Source organism: Beta vulgaris, chromosome 3 (genome assembly GCF_026745355.1).
Source record: "Beta vulgaris subsp. vulgaris cultivar EL10 chromosome 3, EL10.2, whole genome shotgun sequence".
Classification (NCBI taxonomy): Eukaryota; Viridiplantae; Streptophyta; class Magnoliopsida; order Caryophyllales; family Amaranthaceae; genus Beta; species Beta vulgaris.
Window position 1 is genome coordinate 29,792,310 of NC_079204.1, and position 17,217 is coordinate 29,809,526.

At 34.4% G+C, this 17,217-nt stretch overlaps 3 protein-coding genes across 3 annotated transcripts; 1 reads left to right on the forward strand and 2 right to left on the reverse strand.

Moving 5' to 3' along the window:
* The first annotated feature begins 894 nt into the window (after nt 1–894).
* LOC109134322 (uncharacterized) lies at nt 895–4,021 on the forward strand. The gene is made up of 5 exons (XM_057393342.1): nt 895–1,030; nt 1,334–1,582; nt 2,750–3,426; nt 3,630–3,804; nt 3,884–4,021. The coding sequence occupies exons 1-5, from the start codon at nt 908–910 to the stop codon at nt 4,019–4,021; spliced, it is 1,362 nt and encodes a 453-aa protein (XP_057249325.1). The 5' UTR covers nt 895–907.
* Nucleotides 4,022–9,128: 5,107 nt separating this feature from the next.
* On the reverse strand, nt 9,129–9,581 carry LOC130590788 (uncharacterized). The gene has a single exon (XM_057393343.1). It carries the CDS (start codon nt 9,579–9,581, stop codon nt 9,129–9,131), a length of 453 nt encoding a protein of 150 aa, XP_057249326.1.
* A 20-nt stretch (nt 9,582–9,601) lies between these two features.
* On the reverse strand, nt 9,602–10,903 carry LOC125494046 (protein FAR1-RELATED SEQUENCE 5-like). The gene is made up of 4 exons (XM_057393344.1): nt 10,722–10,903; nt 10,539–10,608; nt 10,176–10,422; nt 9,602–9,999 (listed from the first exon to the last, which is right to left on the reverse strand). The coding sequence occupies exons 1-4, from the start codon at nt 10,901–10,903 to the stop codon at nt 9,602–9,604; spliced, it is 897 nt and encodes a 298-aa protein (XP_057249327.1).
* Between the last annotated feature and the right edge of the window lie 6,314 nt (nt 10,904–17,217).

Consider the following 17,217-nt stretch of genomic DNA (forward strand, 5'->3'; position numbering starts at 1 on the left):
CATTGTTCTAGTATTAGCCTATAAGTGGCGGTGGTGTGCGTGTACGTGTGTAGAAGATACCTATGCCCGAACAGCCTATAACTTGAGTTTTGTTGGCACCGAACAGCCTGCCACAAGAGTGTAGAAGATCCCTTCAGCAGCACTTATTCTTTCAGTGCACTCAAGCTAAATACAGTATGCATAGAGCAAATAAAAGCTAAAATAAAATCTAAAATTATATCATCACAAAAGTAACTAACTCATTTGATTCATTCACATTGTTGCATATATGCTTATAGCTATATCACATACTTTATATTTCACTTGTTGCATAACAGTTATGAGTTTATATAATTTGTTTATATGATTTTCATCAGGTTTGGTTTTGTACATCACATTTCAATGGAGGAAGTTGAAAGAAAAAATTACGTCCGTAAGTTTGGAAGTCGTATGTCTCCATCCGGACTTCACTCTATGATTGAAAGGATGAGTTCCGAACAAAGACAAGCGGTAAAAGATATCGGGTTTGGTGTTTTTCTTGAGTTGGGCTTTGGCGCTCTAAACAATAAGCTAAGTCTTTGGCTTATTGAGAATTTTGACCCATATAGTCGTACATTATATGTACGAGATGGGAAGATCACGATTGACCGAGAAGATGTGCAAGTGACTCTTGGACTTCCTATGGGTTCTAAGGCTGTGAAGGAAGCAATAAAGGATGATGACAATGAAGAATATAGTATTCTTTTGGAACAATGGAGGAGTATATGGGGTTTGGATAAAGGAAGCCCTAAAACTACAAAAATGCCGGAGAGGATTCTTACTTTGGGGGCCGAAGATGATTTCAAGAGAAGTTTTGTTGTTTTGTTGTTTCCTCGTGTTTGCATGGGCATAAGAATCAATTTGCAACTACAAGATTTTGTTTTCACTCATGCACACAAGTGAAATAAGTCAAATGGATTGGTGCCAATATACAATTGATTGTCTAATCGATGCAATCCTAATTTGGAAGAAAAATCCATTTGGTTTCACGGGATCTCTATTATTTCTCACGGTAATGACACTTTCATATAATCTATTGTATAATTTATAAAATACGTTTCTAGATCATGCTTTTCAAGGTATCATGTTGATATATGCTTGATTCATTCTTTTTCCTAAGAAGGTGTACATAAAAGGTGTATATATATATTTGAAATAAGTGGTATTGGTGATGTATATATAGTAGAAATATGATGTACATTTGTATAAATCTGATGTACATATTGTAGAAATCTGATGTACGTGTTGTTTTTGATATGCATATATTTATTTCTGTATTTTTATAATTACTAATTCATTTTTTATTGTTTAATAGTTATTCTACTTGGATAGGGTGGAATTCATAGGATCGCAAATTGAAAGGAAGGCTCCGATTCTATGTTGTTGGAACGCTAAGGCTATAGAAGAAAGATGTAAGGCAGAGATAAAGGCCGGAAATTTTGGGTTTGGAAGGATTTTGCCTCCTATACGAATCAAAAGTGATGCCGACACAATTATTAATGATATTGTACCAGTCCATTCTACAACAAATGATCAAGGAGAGTCATCACGAAAATCTACAGAGGTACACCTCACATTCCTTAGTTTCTTATCAATTCTCACTTAATGATGTGCTTCTCTAGAAAGTGTAGGTCTTCTTTGGACTCTAGCTAGGTGGTTTGTGTTTGATAATTGTTTATACCTATTTTATATGCCTTTTAGCTCGAGAATGCTAGAGTATGCATTGTATGTGCCAAACTCTCATTCCCGTGCAAATTTAAGGCAATTTGTGAAAGATTACACTGAATGCTAGCTAGATTACACTGGGGAAAAGATCACTTTGTTGTTGCTTGCCATGACTGGGTATGGTCCTTATACTGTCAGCTAATTATATTCCCTTTTTACCTCTTTGTTGGCATTTAGTGATTCATATTCATTGATTGGTCAAAACTAAAAAGTATACCATATCACCTGATATGAATTACTAACCAAATTTTATTAAATGAAGACCTGAACCTAATAGAATATGAAGTGATGCACCTGTTTACTTGTTTAAGGATGTCTCGAGAGGCATAATCTATGTACTTCTATAAAGGTAATAAAGTGCTTAAATTCTCAATGATCTATTAAATAGTTCTATGATACATCTGAATTTTATTTAATTAGAATCTTAGCCTAGAGTAAAAGAAAAGCAAATGGGTTGAGAAACAATGTGAAGATATAATTTTATTGACGTATAACATATAATGCTGTCTTCTAAAGAGTTCTTTGACTCAATTTAAAAGTTTTATAACACAGATTTTTAAGCTAAAATAAAGATGATTTGTGTACTTATTTTGGTATATATACAAAGAATTAAGGTGATCAAAGTCCTCACATTGATGCGAAAGAGAGAAATGCAGTTCCCCTGTATGAGATCCATTCGCGATATGAGCCACCTCATGTAAGGAACTTCTGCCCAAAGAATCAAGCCATTAGGCTGCCCTAGTTCCATGATTTTCCTAGTAGTAATCCAAACTGTATCTTATGCAAAATCAAATAATGCAGTCCATGATTGCCTCCTGAAGTGCTTATATTTACACAGAATGTTCTTATCATCCTTTGTGCTAGTTCAACTATTATTCTTTATTCCTTGTTTCAAAATGTTTCTATGTTCATTTTTTTGCTTTAATTTAATAGTATCCTCCACTTCTTTGAGATAACTCAGATTTATTGTACCCCAATTTACATAAGCTATGATTTGATATTGCAGGATTTGATTGATACCCTTTCATGTGTTACAAAGAATTTAGCTACAAACTTTATTCAATTTGGTCAAGTTCTCTCCATGGTTCAAAAACAATACCCGGGTAGTGAGTGTATAAAGAAAATACAAAGCACCGCTGTTGATATGTTCACTAAATTCTCAGAGAAGCAACAACCTCAACCGGAAGTAGAGCCTTTTGTTTCTAATCTTAATGAGAAGTCAAATTCAGACGAGTATGATGCTTTCTTTGATGAACCTGGAGTTCTAGAAGCAATTGATGCTCTTGTGAATGCTTATCAAGAGACTTGTGGAACACATAATCAACAAGAAACTAGGAAGAAAACGAACATTCCTAATGAGATTTGTGCTACTCCAGAACAAGAACAACAACCAGATGTTCCTAGTTTTGACCTTGGACTTGACCTTTCACCGTTTGTTCGAGCGCCTCAAAGTAAAGATATCAATCTAATTTCATCCACTAATGCAGCTGAGATTGATGCAGCTGAGATTGATGCACCTGAGATTGAGACTGAGAGACCCATAGTCGTTGCTTTACAAGGTCGACTAAGCAACAAAAAGGGGAAGAACAAAGTTGTACATTTTGATACGGAATTAGAGGGAAAACTCGAAAATAAGAGACAACGTCCTCTAAGGAAGCCAAAGAACCTACCTTTGCAAATTAGGTCTCCTTATTATGATCGAGTTTGACGTGTTGAAGAAGTTGACTATCATTGAGAAGCAAATCTGCAAATATGTTCTGACATTCGGAGATAGAAAGTAAGATGATTATGTTACTTCTTTTGTCTAATTTATTGCTTTATTTATACATTACAAATTTCAATTCATTGTCATTCTTCTTTTTTTTAAAAAAATCATGTCTCTTCAGTGAAGTATTGTATCATTACAAAGGATTTCAAGGTGAACGCCATCTTTTTTCATCACTTTTGGAGGAGTATGTGGACACTGGGATCATTGATATATGGTCATTGCTTTTAAATCGGAAGGAAGCAGGTCGTGGATTGGGGTCCCCAAAGAGATTCTTTATCCCTCCTACAGCTTGTGTAAGTTTCGAATTGATAAATATCTAAGTTTGTTCCAAGTCTTGATAATTATCTAATAATTATTATATTTAATTTATAGGTGAACTTGACTGAAGAACTTCTTAGACGGAAAAAACCGGTGCTGCAATGTGAGCTTGAGTTCCATAAGAGATTGTTGAACATGCTCAACTGCTCCGAGTATGGAGATATGTCAGATGTCGATCTTGTAAGTAATTAGTTAATTTTTAGCCTAATATGATGTACTTATCACCAAGTCCTAAGTTATGACTATATGAGAGTTTAATGTGTTTATGGTTTAATCGATGATGTACTTTTATGTCATTAGTGATGTACTTATAAGTCATAAGTGATGTACTTATAAGTCATCTGTGATGTACTTTTGAGCTATGTAGATCCAATCCTTTAAGAGGACCATATACTAAGTAGTAAGACACTCATGTTAGACTTATCTTCCAACCTTATGATGAGCTACTTGTTAGTCTGCCAATAGAATTTTCTCACTTATATTTTGCAACTAGTAGCAAAAATGGCCATAATAAGAATTTTTATTTCATACATTGGTTGTCTAAATCAGAAAACCATACTAATTAAATCTTTTACAAGAACTCTTTAGTAGCAGCAACTTCTTGAGCTCAAGTGATGAATAAGTTCTGATCTTGGACTTAACTGTCGCTTCGGTTCGGCTTGTCAGAAACAAGAGTGGCATGTTTTCAGTTCCAATTCTGCTATTTAGAACTCCATAAATAAACAGTTAATAATATGATGAGGATAGTTATGATCGTAATTGATGAGTATCGATAGGGCTGGTCTGTATCAGGGGAAATGTAGTATTTTTGTTGAGAATTCTTCGTTCCCTTCTGTGTGAATTCCCTAGTAGCGAATAAGGTGCAGAAATCAAAAGAATGTTCAGAGTACCAACTTATCAAATCTTTGTAGCTTTAAAGAAATCACTTTAATATCATTAGATTTGTGAATGCAGAAAGTATGATTTTTTTTGTAATATATATCACTATATCTGTGATTTGAATTAAAAGAATGTTAGAGAGTACAAAACACACTCTAGTTAAAAATCACATATTCTTCAAAGGTTAATGATTGAATGCCATGACTTAAAACCGTACCTTCTTATCTTATCGCAGGTTTTTTGCCCTATTCTTCAAAGGGGTTGGTACGTATTTTATGTTTCAATTTCAAGCATTCCAAGATTGATATTATTGACCAAAGGATGCTTACCGGAATATTGGATGAAAATTATGGTGGCTACGCAACAATATTGGTAATTTATTGATATTTATCTCAACTACTTTATTCTTTTTATGAATATCATTAACATTGTGCATTTGTAGGCTAAGGCATTTTAAAGAACATCATTAACAATGTGCATTTGTAGGCTAAGGCATTTTCTAACTATTTGAAGTCAAGCGGTGATCCAAGAGCCGAAAAAGTATTGAATTTCGACCTAAAACTAATCAAAATGCAATGGAGATCCAATGAGAATGATGATATCGATAGTGGTGTATGTGCAATGAGGTATATGGAAATGTATATGGCGCAAGGAACTTCTTCGTGGGATACTAACTTAAGAAACAATGTAAGAAATTTTTTTAAGGGTGTTTTTTTCTAGTTATATTTGATTTTAAAGTTAATTAATATTTGTTTATTTTTAGGCTTTTTTTCTGAAAACTTTGAGAGCCAAGTACTGTTGTGAGATCTTGAAGGACGACTCCAATGTAGTGAAACAACTTATGCTAAAGAAGGTCAAGGAGATGAATTGAGCTGAGTTACTTACAAGAATTTCAGTTTTGACGTACTTGTGAGCCTTTGGTGATGTACATGTATGGCATCAGTGATGTACTTGGAAGTAATGGTATTGTATACTCATATATGTGGGATGCTCATTGTTTACTAACACTTTTGTTAAAAGTTTCACGATTTCCCCGGCATGATTATGTTCAGAATTAGTTTTGATGAATATGCAAGAGGATTGCAAAAATCGTGTGGAACAAAAACAAGAAACCAAGAGTGTTTGGCTGGATGATTGTGATAGATAACTTATGAAATTTTTTAGATTCATTACCACTCAAAATTACACAAAACAAAGTTTAGAAACTAAGATTATTCAATTTTGCAACTAGGCGAGCGTAAGATGCCCCCAACTTCTGCTATTTATTTGTTTGATTCTATTATGGTATTGTTGTATCTGAACTGATTTTTGTGTAAATCAACGACTCAATTTCTCTCTCCTTAGGATTAATCCCATCAACTATTTTAACTAGATTGTAAGACTTTCTACAGCTTAAAACTATACCAAATAATATGTGAGGGAATTCACCCGTCGACCTAGGATAAGATCACTAACGAACACTACCAAGGCTATAAACATGTGAAAATTTGGCCGGAAGGAACAAGGATAACATGGAATGTGATAGATATAATATGCAATCTCAAAACTTAAGATACACGAGTATACGAGAGCAATAGTCTTAGGAAGCAACAAAAACATAAAACTACAACCAAAAATATTCCAATCTTAATTGATGGCAAAAGTAATATCTTAACCCCTTTCTCTCTCATACTTTACCCACCCCACACCCCATATAAATTAATTTTCATTGGTATCTATAGTAACAATAACAAGGAAAATCTTTAGGAAACGGAGGTAGTATATTATGAGACGGAGGGAGTAGAATATTTCTTTTAAAACATCCAGCAAAAATATTTGGAAGAGTAACTATTAATGTTGTTTATTTAAATACTAATATTGACATTTAGAATACCATCAAGCAATTTCCATATAAGTGCACGTACAATTACAGCTGAAAACTTTGGATGATAGCCATGCCTGCTATTGCTCTTTGTTCTGAGCACAATATATCAGCCTCAAATTAAATTATCAGTAAGAAAATCCCAGATGAATCACATCACAATTCCACTAAGGCTACAATGACAACTGAATCCAAATACAAGTCGCCAATCCGGATTTCCTCGATAAAGTTAGCTTGTCAAAAGATTTCTCACAAGTACCACAAATCTCATATACAAAACCAATCATTATAAACCAGAAAGCTCAAGAATACCTCGCTCAAAAAATCTGTAACCATCAGTTAATTAGCCTCAAACTTTGTCACCTTTTTTTTCGCCCCAAGTTGTATACAATTAATTCAAGACACAACTCAGTTCCGCTAATTATATAATTGTTGTCGAACTCTAGTTTGACATTTGGTGTTGCTATACGCCTATAAAAATTCTTAACAGAAAAAAAAATGCTTCATCTAGATCCATTACATAGCATCCAAAGAGCATATGGTATATGGAACTGGTAAATTTAACAGGTTAGCAATAGTCTTAGGAAGCAACAAAAACAGAAAACTCAACCAAAAAATATTCCAATCTTAATTGATAGCAAAAGTAATTTCTAAGTTTAAAGTCTCTTATGCAGTGGCGGTAGCACTTGTTAGAAAAGCTCTTCCGGCTGCATGTCGTGAAAGAGGTCCATGGCAACCAAGAAGCTGCATAAAGCATAAAACATTAGATCAAAAAACCGAGGTATTAGTGACTCACATTGCATAGTGATGTACATTGAAGATATTAGTGATGTACATTGAAGCCATCTCTGATGTACATTCAATCCATCCATCAGTATACCAGTTTTTTTATTACACTCCACTCTATCTAAGGACCGATAAACATAATAGACATCGATAAAATCATAATAGAAATGAGTTTCTAGTTACCTTAGATCATGAAGATATCTTTGACGGGCAATTCCGAAGGTCATGGTATCCAAGCTCAACCGTATCTGCAACCGTATCTGCAACTCAACGATACATCAGATATTCAGAATTTCATATCATACTCAAAACATGCCAGAAAATGAACTAGGACTATATAAATAAGACTGGACAAGTGTACATAATGTAGCTACAGTTCTAATACAATATATCTATTGATTAAGACTTTGGTATTATTATTTTTTATTTAAACTTTTGGCCAAATGTGATAAAGATTTTCTAATTTCCACTATCTCATCATGAATCCATCTATGCAAATCTCATAAGTGACCAATAAATCTTACTAATGGTTTCTCAGGGTTTGCTAATGATAGCTCTTACAGCGACGATCAAGCAGCTGCACCCACCCCACTGTGGAGTCAATGAGTCTTCTTGTACAGCGCCAACCACATGGCAGATGGTATTTTTACTCGGTGGATTTGGACTGATGATAGTAGGAGCAGGAGGTATTAGGCCGTGCAACTTGGCCTTCGGAGCTGACCAATTTAATCCTAATATTGAGTCAGGAAAGAAAGGGATAAACAACTTTTTCAACTGGTACTTCCTCAGCTTTAGCTTTGCAGTTATGGTGACGCTGACATTGATCGTGTACATACAGACCAATGTAAGCTGGGCGATTGGATTGGGGATTCCCGCAGGTCTTATGCTGGTCGCGTACGTGGTGTATCTAATGGGTTCTAAGCTATATGTGAAGATGAAACCACAGGGCAGTCCAATGACTAGTGTGGTTCAAGTCATAGTAGTTGCTGTTAAGAAAAGGAAGCTAAAAGTACCTGACTGGAAATGGGTTACTCTGTTTGATTATGTTCCTCCTGGTTCCCTCAATTCCAAACTCCTCCAGACACATCAATTCAGGTGACTTGCCTAAATCATAATCTATTTCGAAAATTCATAATCGTAACAACCGTATCTGCAACTCAACGATACATCAGATATTCAGAATTTCATATCATACTCAAAACATGCCAGAAAATGAACTAGGACTATATAAATAAGACTGGACAAGTGTACATAATGTAGCTACAGTTCTAATACAATATACTACATACATTACGTTAGGAGAAGTAATGAAGTATCAGACACATAACGAGAAATAACAAAATTATCCTTAAAGGCAGGGTTGGGATTCTGGAAACGGAAAAGTTTCGAGAATAGGAAAACCTCGGCTTTTTGTCATTTCGGCTTTAAAAGGGTTAAAGATTCAGGAACAGAAATGTTCTGAAAATGAGGAAGCCTCTGGTTAATAAAAGACAGCAACTCTTGTTAGTGTTAGAGATAGGAACAAAAAGAGATTAAGCAATATAAGATATTAACCAAAAAATGATCTAAGTTTAGAAACAAATCAGTGACTCACATTGCATAGTGATGTACATTGAAGATATTAGTGATGTACATTGAAGCCATCTCTGATGTACATTCAATCCATCCATCAGTATACCAGTTTTTTTATTACACTCCACTCTATCTAAGGACCGATAAACATAATAGACATCGATAAAATCATAATAGAAATGAGTTTCTAGTTACCTTAGATCATGAAGATATCTTTGACGGGCAATTCCGAAGGTCATGGTATCCAAGCTCTCCGCAAGCGCTACATAGCCTCTTTTTCTTTTGATGTTGCTCAATGGCCTTCTCTCTCTCTCCCTTTATCCTTTTTCCACTTCTAGTGCCACTACCCTTGTTACTTGATATCTTTGGAGGTTTGATGGTTATTTCACTAGGCGCCACTGATCCAATTAGGAGCTCTATGTCTTGTGTTTTGCTACGAGTGTTGTTTGCACTCTTTTTGGCCTCCATCTCCAATCTCAAGTCGCGAAGGTTTTTAACAAGTTCAGTGAGATCTTCTTCATTTTGCTCAGCCACACTTACACAACTATAGATCTCAGACCATAACTCATTCAAAGTTTTCTTCTTGTCCACCAATCTAGTGCATTGGTCTAAAATATTTCCTTCCAAGTCAAAGATTGGCTTTTTTGTTGCCATTGTAGTCCATCTGTTAAGAACTATTTATCGGGAATCATGGTTATGTTCTTTGCCTTCCATACCCAAACCATATGCCTACAAGGTAAGCCATGTCTCTGAAACATCTTGCATGAACAATTCGTTTCATAATTGGTGTTATTAAACACCACCTCAAAAGTTCTTTTACGATTCACCTCATTTATCTTGGCAATTTCCAAGTCATTTTCTCTTCTGAACTCTTCAATCCCACAAGAAAAACAAGCATTATACACCTCCTCTTGAACCTGATAAAATATAGAGCAAGTAAACACCTCTGAAGCATGCTTCTCAATGAGTAATGGTGTCTTGCATTCTGGAAATTTATTCTTGGAGTCATTGTCAAATTCAGCTTGTGAGTGTCTTTGTGAATCCATTGCAGTTTCGAAGCGCATGTAGAACTCTACAAGAGTAACATGGGGATTAGTGAAGGAGGTAAAGAAATGATTTTCACTTTCCGACCTTGAAGTTGTCTTCATGATCCCACCCAAGAATAAATCTCTAAATAAGCAGGGATCCATAGCTTTCTTATCTTATACAACTCAGTTAGCCACTCATGTGTTTCCAACTTAAACTCACCAATCAGTTTATTCCATTTTTCTTCAAATTCTAAAGGCTCCAATCCTAGGTCCCACACACATAAACGTAACTTTTCATGAAAGTCAGTTTCTTTAAGAAGATCTCGGTCCATTTTGAGCGACACCTTCTCCATTATATGCCACATGCAAAACCGATGCTCTGTTTTTTTAAACACTTTCCTCACTGCAACTTTCATCGCCGGATCTTGGTCCGTTATCAAACAAGTGGGTTCATTATTTCCCATTGCCTTCAAGAAAGTGGTAAACAACCACTCAAAGGAGCTTATGTCTTCCTTGGCAGTGAAACCGGCACCAAATGTGATACATCTTTTATGGTGATCGACACCGTAAAAGGCCCAAAGACCATATTGTACCGGTTAGTCTCATAAGTGGTATCAAAGGAGACCATATCCCCAAACAAAGCATAGTTTTTCCTACAAATGGGATCCGCCCAAAAAGCCTTAGTAAGACATTGCTCATCATCTACCTCAAAGTCATAAAAGAAGGCACCCCAAAGCAATTTTTTCATTTTAAATTGTCCACAAACATTTGAGCATCAGAGCCATCAATATATGCTTTTAGATCTCTTGAGAAATTCTTGAAATCTTGCTTTGAAGCTCCGATATTGTCATATCCACCAACATTCTCTTTTAAGATTCTAAAACTTTTTGTTGGCCCAATATTCAACTTTGAATTGTCAACTACGAACTTCTTGTGCAAAATTGTCATTTTTCTACCTTGCTTCTGAAATTTCTACACTGGGTGTGTAAAGAGGGTGGGTGTGTCCTTCATAGAAGTTTTTCACAAAATATCCACCTTCTTCCCGAATCTTAAGAACTAACTGAGCTTTACACCCCACTCTTGTCACCAACCTTTTTCTAGTAGTAGCTTTTCCATCCTCCTGTTCTTTGGGCTTATCCTCATTCTTTGTCTTACGCTTCTCTTTAAAACCCGCCTTATTGCATAAGCAATATTTTATTGCAACAACACCACTTTTGTTCTTATTAGTTGTTGACTTTCGAGTGTTGAAGCCACAATGTAGAGCATAAGCATCATAGAATTTAATCCCTTCTTCCAAACTATCAAACTTCATCCCCAATACAGGTGTTAACTCATTAGAGCACAAAGGCATCCACTCCCTTGTTCCTCCCGGGGTAACAAAAGGGCGTGCTCTAGGTGTAACCCATGTACTAGTACTGAAAGAACTAAGTACTAGAGCACTCTCAGCTGAAAAGGAAAGCATATATCATATATGAATTAAGCTTAAATTATGCAAAACAGTAGACAAGAATGCATATAGTAGTTTCATTATCTTATGCACACACTAGACAAGTGAAATATTATCTAACCAATTGATGAAAATATGAACACTAGTATCATCAAACTAATTATGTCATATCACTAACTTTTAATATAGTGCTAAACTAGCATAATAGTCATCAAAAAGTCACAAACTAACATATAGGAGAAATTTTTAATTTGGAAATTGATAAACATCTATGATTGAAATTCTTATTCTCATATAGGAGAAAGCCAATCATTTACCTGCTACTTGTGTTGTTGGAGTATGTTGATTAGCGTCTTCCATAATCATAGGTTGAGTTTCCATGAAATCTTCAAATTAATCTAGAAAAAGGACACCAAAATTTTAATTGAAAGACACAATAAACAACTTAATTGAAAGGTTCATGAGAATTAATTAGATATATATAAATCACTTTTATATTTATAAGACATTTAATGTACTTGTAGATTACCGATGATGTACATATGGCAAAGACTTAATGTATATGAGTTCCAACTTAGTTAAAAGAATCTCTCTTCTTCAATGCCAAACATTCACAATAACATTCAAGCACATGGGTGAAATTAGAATTTAGGTAAAAAAAAGGTGTACTTTCCGTAACTTGTATATAATAATGTCCTTGAGATTTAATGTACTTATAGTGTAGCACTGATGTACATGTAGTGTAGCACTGATGTACATGTCGTGTAGCAATGATGTATATGACCAAACTCTTTTGATTGTACCCATTATGTACCCATGCAAACAAAACACAAATTATTCAAAAGAAACATACTTAGAACAAAATTTCCCAAACACTACACAACCACAACAAAAGATAATGTATCAAATTCTTCAAATCACAAACTGACATGTAAAGCAAAAAGATATGCATGAGCTATATATACATCCTTTGCCAAATTATTCGAAGGTTTGTAATATGAGTCTGCTACTTGAAGGCTTGCAGCCTAAAATCATTTCCCTAAAGATGAATGAGAATTAAAGAAGCTAAACCTATTACATAGCAATATAGATTTTTTCAGTGAATTGATCATAATAGAAACAAATTAAGAAACTAACCTCTCTGTAAAAACAATACTTGGCAGCATGAGGTTACCTTGAATTCTTTCTTCAACCCCAACTCAAAATCTAATAAAAAAAAAATCAAATCAACCAAAATTCTTTAAAAATTCAAATAAATTATACTAATAGTGCCTACATCCCACTATTTCAAAGAGCTGTAAAGCCCAACATTATAATCCCAGAGAATACACATCTAATGACTACATACTCTATGCCTACATCTATGATTCAAGAGGGCTCAAAGCATGAATTTTTTTGCATATCCATAAAAGATAAACCATATTAACCAACCCATCAATTTCTCATTCATCACACACAAATATACAATCTCATTATACAAACAACACATCGAAAATACAAGCTCATCCTCACACGCGAAAACAAGCTCCTTGTACTTGTGATTGTACTAACCTCTTTATCTCCCTATTTTTTGCATCAAAAATAAGATTAATAACCTAAACAATAAATCAATCCACCAAAAATACGAACCATACATTGAATTTGTCAAGAACATAACAAAAGATACAAAAGCTGACCTAAAACTAAGCAAATTACTCAATATAAAGAGGGAAAAAGAAGAATATGAACAAAAATTCCATTAATCTTCCATCACCATCAGGTATTAGTCTCTAAAAGACCCAATTTATCGATTAAAAGAAGTGAAAAAAATAGCTTATAATTAGGAAACCATGAACTCAAAACAGAACGCAAGAACATCAATTTTTTAAAAATCAAATTCCATGAACTAGGTTTATACTTTGTAGATGATTACTTATAAATGAATTTCGATAAGGAGTAAAAAGTACCTGATTGTAATCAATCGTAGAGGATGAGAGGTATGAAATTTCGACTTTTTTTCTCAGTGAAAGTACTGTTCACGGCTTCATGCTCTCGATTGAGTTGTTGCCGCTAAAATATGTGGGTTTTGTTATTACTGCTGGGCAAATCGCAGCCGTTATGTTTTTAATGATCTAACGGTTGTAGATTTATTCTCATATATTCTTCTATTCTCACATAACTCTTAATTCTCACCGGATCCCGACTCTATATATATATATATATATATATATATATATATATATATATATATATTATATATATATATATATATATATATATATGTGTGTGTGTGTGTGTGTGTGTGTGTGTTTTCCAGAAATTTTTGTAGGTTGAATTGATTACATCCTGCTGCCTTACTTTTCTTAGGTGCACGAACATAGTTAGTGTCATCGCCATCATTCCGCCTACAAATAACAAAAACTATTAAGTAGTAGGGGTTGCACAAGTATACAGGCCACATGTGAAGTGATAACACATACCTCTTCTATGCTGGTGCCGAGTACTTTGGCCTTTTTCGATAATATGGAAATTGTGCAGCATCTCCACCCATTCAAATATGTAATCAAGTTAATGTCACATTTATGTTTTTTATAAGGATGCTCACACATGCTAGGGATGGTAATTGTTATCTCTAAATGGATAGCAGAATTAGTCGTCCCGCATAACAGGTTGTATGAAGAAATTAATTAGAAAGAACATGACGATTATTTCAATGAACACATGACTCATAGGAAATGAACACTACAATGGACCTAACAAGTCTCTTTATTTGTCAGCCAGTTCAGTTGCAAGAGGAGACTGATGCTTCACATGTTGATACTTTTGTGACTGATGTTCATATGGCTACTCAGTACCAATGTGCATCTTAGGTTTCCCCAAACTACATGCAACACATAGAATAACCCCTTCCATTGAATAATTAACCTCACTTTCATATATTATACTCGCATCGATCCAAAAGAAAGGAATAATTGAACAACATCACATGTTTTCCCAATGATGGATTCAGTTACCATGAAAAACAAGATATTTGCACATGGTTTTCTTGTACATGAACATGGCTCATCTACATGTTATTATTTATCATAAATTCACATCATATATGCTTTGAGTGAACATTGACACATGAAAAGATCATCAAGCATCAATTAATAAACATTACGAAGTAGTCGCTATGAACATCAAAAGACATACATGTTTTTGTTGTATAATAAGAGAACTATATAAGAGAGTGGGTGAATTATACTGAGAAAATAAACGTAACTTTTTGCAGAATTAAAAGCTAATTAGGGAACACACAATGGGAACACAAGATATTTTAGCAAGTAAAAACTTCCCAGGACCAATAAGAAGAAACGACCTTGATCACAAGGGATTTTGACTCAAACTTTCCACTATAATAGGCCAACAACTCTGTTACAAACCTATTAATTCTCTCGGGCCACAACTTAAGTTCCTAAACTCAAGTTCCCAATAATAATTCCCACTAATTGTCGTTCTTCTCGAAGTTCCTTTCTTATCTCTTTCTCTTGCTTCACTCAAAGCTTTCTCACACTTACATGAGTTCACTCAAACTCCTTACCCAAATAAATACAATTTTTGTTAACAATGGAAGAGTAAAAACCAAAAATAGTAAAAAAGGCACTGACACTTTATACAACTTACGATTTTAAGCTATGTGAGATCCAATTTTAACTTGGGATTATGCGCCTATTTATAGAGTAAGTATTCATGAATTAACTTACCACTAATTAATCTACTAATCCCATGATCTCCGCTAATTAATTTCTTGGGAATAAAGAAACTAACCCACTAACCCACTAAAACAATTAAAAACATGTAGAAGTAAAACATTACGTGGTTACTGATTACTTGGACAATAATGAAACCATTTTTAAATAAATTAATTTAGGGAAAATATATTTTCGATTTATTTTAAACGTAACCGAATATCATATTTAATTTGAAAATAAGATCTTTTGATTTATTTAAAATACAAAGATATGATTTTAAAATAGGATAATATCTTTTTAAATTTAGAAAATCTATTTAAAATCTTTTCTGAACTAATTCCCTAAATTAGTGGATCTAGGTCAAACTTAACTAGGAATCATATTTTACTATTACTCGACCAAAATATATTAAGCAATCAACATTAAAATCGGTTTAGGTGTTCCTAAATACGTTTCTAAGTCAGTTCCCAACCACAGTTCCTAAACCATGTCAATGTTTGTTCATGTCATGGGAACATAACTAAGATCATTTTGAGAATTCAATACCAATCATCTTTTACCTTTACTCGACCTTAACATGAAGACTATAATACATCCTAATGTATTCTAATATTCATTCCAAACTTGATTCTTCATCTCATGAAAATCTTCACTTCGATCTTGATTAATTCTCTTTTCTTTGATCTTCGATCAAGTATTCTCTTTGTTCTCCAATGAATAACCTAGCAACATCATACATGAAATAATACAAGTATGTCTTTTATGGTTATGTCATCTTCAAAACTTAGGGTCAACAATTTCCCCCTGTTTGAAGACGGCAATAAAAGGCATATGTCACAAAATACATAATATATATAATTAAATTAGTCACATAAAAGAAAGTTAAATTAAATTTTCTTTGAGCTTTATTTTATTTTAACTTAGAGAAATAAAAAGATTAAATGAAACATGGAAACATGAAACAAGGCAAAAAATTTAATTTACTCTTACTGTCTTTCTCTTCCCCCCCTTTGGCATCTTCAAAAACAATATCCCGTGATTTCGAAAAGAAGAATTTATCGATAACAACTCACCACACCGCCAAACTTGTTAGGAACAGTTGGTTAGTATAAGTAAATAACGCTTCCAACTCTCAAAACCACAATCCAATGATATTTGCTATTCAAAAGACGCACACATGCACATCAGTTTTAGATTTAGATTGTCAAACTAACATTGTTCCTTAATAGCATAGAAACGAAAGAAGGAGAATAAATGACAAAATGAAAGAGTAATGTTCCCAAAAATTGACAAAAAACTAAGAAAGAGTAGTGTTTAAGGCTTAGGGGAGGGGGGGTTTCAACAACTTCTTCCACAACATCTTTCAATTTCTTCATCACCTCCTTGTGGTTGCTGTCAACCGTTTTGAGAAGTTTGAGCACAATTTTCTCCAAGGTTGTAACATTCATGTTTATCTTTTTGATAGTCTTAGTCATAGCACGCAATTGTATGAATATAGCTTCATGACACTTCAAAGCAACATCGACTTTTTCTAGTTAACCCTTTAACCATAGCACTAACATCCTTAGCTTCAACCGCAAACTCCATCATAGCATCGGATTGCCCCATAATGAGATGAATAAATGGTCCAACCTCTTTGCATTTTCAAGTGTATAGGTAGATCCGATGGTCGGATTTTATGAGGAAGAGGAGAAGGGATACTATGGGTTAGGAACAGCAGTGGGTTCCTCAGAATTGAGAATAGCAGGTTGTTCCGCTGGGATGGGAATAGCAGATGGTTCCTTTTCCTTGGGAATAGGGGAGGCAACTTTTATGGAGGAAGGAGGAGTTTGTGATTTTCGTGGAGAGGGGAGAGTAGGCGAGGCTTTTGTGGGGTAGTCTCCATAGGAACAAGAGATTGTTCTCTCAAGGGAGGAACATAAGCCTCGCAATCTTCCTTAGCAATGAAAACATGCTCATCATCATCATCATTTGCATTATCATCAATCACAAAGGAAGGAGAGCTTAGTACCTTCATATTTCGAACCTTTTTATTAGTTTGAGGGGCCTGAAGAACTGGTTTTTCCTTCTTCTCCATTGCTTCCCGCCATCTTTCCTTTTCC